General features: G+C 35.8%; 1 protein-coding gene across 1 annotated transcript; it reads right to left on the bottom strand.

Annotated features, from left to right (window-relative positions):
• Positions 1–2,359: 2,359 nt before the first annotated feature.
• phpt1 (phosphohistidine phosphatase 1) lies at positions 2,360–5,149 on the bottom strand. The gene is made up of 3 exons (XM_041969397.1): positions 4,778–5,149; positions 4,147–4,274; positions 2,360–4,018 (listed from the first exon to the last, which is right to left on the bottom strand). The coding sequence occupies exons 1-3, from the start codon at positions 4,941–4,943 to the stop codon at positions 3,926–3,928; spliced, it is 387 nt and encodes a 128-aa protein (XP_041825331.1). The 5' UTR covers positions 4,944–5,149; the 3' UTR covers positions 2,360–3,925.
• Between the last annotated feature and the right edge of the window lie 143 nt (positions 5,150–5,292).

The following is a 5,292-nucleotide window of genomic DNA, read 5'->3' as shown; positions in this document are numbered from 1 at the left end:
AACAGTATCAGCCTGAACGTCTGAACACAGACTGGAGAGACTTTACGAGTTGACTCTGAACTCTATTTCCAAGAGATAACAGACGGACTTTAAAATCAGCCAGCATGCAACTGCAGCCAACACTCCTAAAACTTTTCCTTCAAATTAGATTAGACAGATATACAGTGTGATAGAGAAACACACTATAAATTAGACAAATATATTCCATTTGGTCACTTATACTAATGGAAAATATTCAATACACATCATTTATACAGTGCTTACTACAAGTAAACATTACCAGTGTCTCTTGGCTTATCAACAGTCACAGCATCGTTATCAGTCCTGTTGGCTTTAATACAGCAGAGCTTCAACTCTGTGATGTTTGCGAGTCTCCTCGCATGAGCCACTCGCTTCAGGCCCTTTTGCAACATTTCCATTAGAGAAAGGACAGGACTTTTATTAGGCCTTTCCAAAGCATTAACTTTGTCTATGTCCTTTTTTATATACCATCTTGTGTCTTTAGGGTTGCTGTCTTCCTGCATGACCAACTTCCTGCTCAGGTTCAGATCATTGACATGTTTTGATATTTTCCAGGTGCGACTCAGAATTACGTCTTCCACTAGATGGTAAACTGAATTATTTCTGAGGCCTTCAAGAATATAAAGAGTTTTTATTTGCATCTTGATAAGCATCCTTAACCTAATTTGAATAAAACAGGATATCCACCTGATGTTCTCTTCATCTATTTCTGAAAACTTGTGTAAAACTACAGTAATGATACCCTCACATTTACAGTACCAATCATAAAGTTGTGTCACTGTCTATGATCCCCATTCCTTTTATTTACAATAACCCTGTACACTACAATGAATCTTCCTTGTGTAGGAGGTGATCACATCTCTGCCCCAAATTAATATCACAATAATGGTATATAATCATAACTTGTAGTTTTCCTGTATATCATCCAATTACTATTTTATTTATTTTATTATGTTTTTGTGTTTTACTTCTGTTCATTGGATATATTTATCCATGACTGGTATCGCATATCATGAAAATCTTACTGGTCCTTAAGCTAGGTTTTAAGCTAGCTAGTTTCTAAAGTGACTAAACACACTAGTTAAACTCAATAATGTGTCGACTTAATCCATCTAACAAATGTTAAATGTACATTTTACAATAATACACTGTGTATCTATGACTGAAAATATTTTCCCTATTTTCCTTAACAGCTAATGTATTGCCAAATGGTTTTTGAAGCTTTGAGTTATGTCCAATATTAGACACTGCTCAGTAGCTCAATAACCAAACTGCTGGGATTTCTATTTCTTTTTAATACCTACCTACTGTATAACATAAATGTTAAAGTTTTAAATAATTGCAGAGGATAACATGCTACTGTTAACCAAGCTAAGCTAACCTTGTCCTTGTGCTTTAGGCTTTTGTGCTTACTAAGCTATTTCTTCTAAATTAGATCATGACCAGAACCAGGTTCATATAATTTAGTTGTAATGGTTTGAGTTTTGGCAAGCAGCTGTTCTGCATCAAACTGTAACAGTCAACCCAGCCAAAATGTTCCCTGAACATCAATTTTAACATTTGCCTAAACTTGGCAACACAACTGTTACCTTTAGGGAAACTTCATTACAGGTTACAGCTGTGTAAGCTTTAGAAAAGGTTATTGTTTGCTCTGAAGTTAGCATAAAAGTTACTAACTAGCTGTTGAACTAAATAATGCCTTAAGAAATGTTTCTTAGGTGCTGAAAAAGAATAAAAGAACTACACTGAGTAAATATATTATTTAAGTCTAGACAGTAGATAAAAATAAAACCTTAATGTTTGTAAATAATTAAAGTCCTGCTAGCATAGGGGCTACTAACAGTGACACGGTCAGTGCTGTTCACAGTTATTGTGCTGATTGAAATCTGGCTTGCACAGTACAATAAATCTGTGCATATGAATGAAAATATAGCAGATCATAGTTTTAATATATTTGTATCTACTAACCACAATGTTAACCCACTCAGACCAAAGGCTGGTCTTGGTTTACTGGAAAACCTCCATTTAGAGAACTTTACTCCTCAGCATCTTTAGAAATTAGAAATATGCAAAAAAGAAATAAAAATCAATAAATTTGAGAGGTTACACCCTCAGGTCTGTTATAAATGACTAAATTTGCCTTCACACTTCCATTTTCGTTAAAAATATGATGGTATGTCTTAAAAATATTGTGATGTTTGCATCACCAGATAAAATAATTCATGTGTTTCTCCAGGGTCATATCAAGTTAATAAGTTCTCATTTACCCACATTAAACTGGGACCACTACAATCATCAGCTGTCTGAGTGGAAAAACAGATATACAACCACACAGGGATGTTTTCATCTTATTTCTTTGCAAAGGTGGGATGGTACATATCTTCAAAGCAAAAATTGTAAAAGAATTTATGACTCATACACCACAAAAAAAAAAAAAAACTAAAGACACATTTCCAACACATCTTAGATCTTGGGTCAAATCTATCAGAATCTGTGACTAACACAAGCCAGAGTGGGTCTGTACACTTTCAGGTATGTGTTTTTTTTTTTCTTTGAAACGAAAAACATAAAACAGAAAAAAATTATTTTTCTTACTTTCATTTTTTTAAAAAAAAGGTAAAAACTGGATAATGAGCCGTTGTCTGTTTTCCCATTTGTGCTCTCAACAAAAATGGGAAAAAACGAAAAGTGAACCCATAGATTTTATTTAGTTTTGTTTTTTAACACTTGACCCTGAAGTTATCTCTGCTCAGTATACGCTGTGTTCACTGCACGTCCAAAGCTGTGTTACACTCATTTGATTATCATGAAAACACAAACGCATGTAGAATTTAATATTTCCTTCCTTTGCTTCACATGTGCATTAACAAAAGAAAAAATGATTTTATGTGTTGGAGAACGTTTTTGTTTCCACTTGTATCGGTTCATATCGAGCAGTTGGATTGATAGTTTGTGGTTGGCCAACAATTTACTCCATCTGTGCACTTGCAGCTCTTTAACACGAGTTGAATCAACTATTTAACTCTGATAAGTTACATAATATAACCTTTCAGTGTGATTTATGATGCACCCAGAAGGACAGATCAATGGCTTAACAAGCTGAAAGTCAGAGATTCTATTGTCACATCACTGATCCGGTTTAAACTTTCTGAGCATTCATCCTTCCGGGTGCATCGTAAATCACACTGAAAGCTTATATTATGTAACATATCAGAGTTAAATTGTAGATTCAACTCATATTGAAGAGCAGTGAGTGCACATAGATGAAGAAAACTGTTGGCTGACTATAAACCATTTATCCAACTGCTCAGTATCTACAGATGCACCTGGAAACTAAAACATTCTGTAACACATAAAATGATTTTATGTGGTTTTCTTAATGCACATGTCAAACAAAGTAAGGAAGTATTGCATTCTGTTTGGATTTATCATGATGATCGAATAAGTTCAACACAACTTTGGACGTGTAGTCGTCACAGTAGAAAGGGAACAGAGGTAATTTCTGGGTCACATGACTCAAAACAGACCAGATTGAATGTCCACCTCTAAACTTTTGTAACCAACGTGTTTCCAAATTAGATACCATACTTACAAATAAGACATTTTATTATGGCAGACATGTTTTGATTTGAAATTAAAGTGAATATAAATGGGATGCAAATAATAGCAATAATAATAATAATAAAAAGCCATTTCCTACTTAGTTTCTTGCATTAAAAAACAACAACAACAAAAACGTATTGCATATGGTCTGTGAGTTAGTCTTGGTCTTGGACATTTGATGGGTTTTAAGAAGCTAGTTTATCAGAATTAATATGAAGTTCTGCCATCTAATGAAGGGCTACAGAAAATATTAGACAGTCCAGGAAAAAGGAAATCCAGCAGAGGTTTTTCTCGGTCTATCTCAATAGCCTTCATTGTCCCACGTCACCTCATAGTCTGGATACCGAACCTTCAGTTTCTCAGTGGTCACTGCATGGTTTGCTCTACCAAATCCCTGCACAGACAAGGAAAACATCAACTTTCCATCAGTCATAAAACAATATCTGATTCAAGCTGAGGAAATAGATGATTTCTCTATCCATTTCATGAAAGTTAATATTTTATTCAGTTGGATTCTCTTACCATGGAGTACCCGTATACGTGAATCTTCTTGGTCTGTGGATCATGCTTGATCCTCCCTCCTCCAATGCACTCACAGTCCAGGTGGCCATCTTTCTCCAGCTCCTCTGAAACCTTCTCATAGATATCAGCTACAAGAGAAGAGAATATCCAGGTTTTTAAGTTGATGTGTTGGAAGAAAAAAAATAAAAATAATAATAAAACAGATCATGAATAAACCTTACAGGTCAGACTTAATAGCTGGACAACCAAATTAGAACATCTTCTAAATGTCTCATGATACTATAAATGTGGAACAGCCAAGGGTTGCCAAAATGCGTAGGGAGAGAAGACTTGCATGTAAGGTCTGATCCTACGTAGCACAAGTTGCTCTAAACTTTAAAGAAGAGAAATGTAGAAGAAGGTAGATTGATCATGTGGACTGCCAAATAAGAGGGGGTCATTTAACTGGAGCAGAACTGATAACTGCTGGATGTGTGGTGATGCAGTGTGGTTTACAGCTACTCTTTATAGATGTTTCACTCAACATCAAACCTTCATATTAGTAGTGGATATGACAGAGGTCGTGTAAAGGACAGCATTATGGCTGTGATTGTTTATATGTCCCATGTTGTGATGGGGTACCCCTACTCACCGTGGTACTCTGCCCAGCCGTATCCTCGTACTATATCCACCTCCGAATCATCTCCCTCTTCTCGGCTATGAACTCTGATCAGGACGTATTTGAACACTCCGGACGGGTCAATATCTGCCTGGGGTATGTTGGCCATGAGAGCCGCAGCCTTCGTCTGCGTGCACATCTCCCAACTTCTTAACAACAACGCCAGCAAACAAACCAACAAACCACAGGCCCGTATTTTCTCAGAAAGCTCCGTGTCGGTATGTGCAGCTATTACGCAGCTTACGGGCTTTTTATGTAATGCAAAAGTAAATGAAAAATGATTAAATTAATGAAAAAGAAAGCGGCTTCCATATAGTCATATCTGTTCCGCCATGATGCAGCTTGCTAACGACGTTACTTCCGGTTAAGCTTCCAAAATAAATAAACATGAAAACTTTAAACGTTTTAGAAAGCCTTTCAGTTTTTGAGAGGTATACATTAATGACCATAATGTTTATTTAGATGTTATGACAATTATATTGCGAATA

This window comes from Melanotaenia boesemani, chromosome 19, assembly GCF_017639745.1.
Source record: "Melanotaenia boesemani isolate fMelBoe1 chromosome 19, fMelBoe1.pri, whole genome shotgun sequence".
NCBI lineage: Eukaryota > Metazoa > Chordata > Actinopteri > Atheriniformes > Melanotaeniidae > Melanotaenia > Melanotaenia boesemani.
This window is presented reverse-complemented; position numbering and strand designations above follow the sequence as displayed.

Bases quoted from the DNA above. Each gene is read 5' to 3' on its own strand.
- phpt1 (XM_041969397.1), bottom strand. From the start codon at position 4,943: ATGTGCACGCAGACGAAGGCTGCGGCTCTCATGGCCAACATACCCCAG. The intron at 4,275-4,777 runs GTGAGTAGGGGT...CTTCTCTTGTAG, and splicing joins CGGCTGGGCAGAGTACCACG to CTGATATCTATGAGAAGGTT. The intron at 4,019-4,146 runs GTAAGAGAATCC...TTGTCTGTGCAG, and splicing joins ACGTATACGGGTACTCCATG to GGATTTGGTAGAGCAAACCA.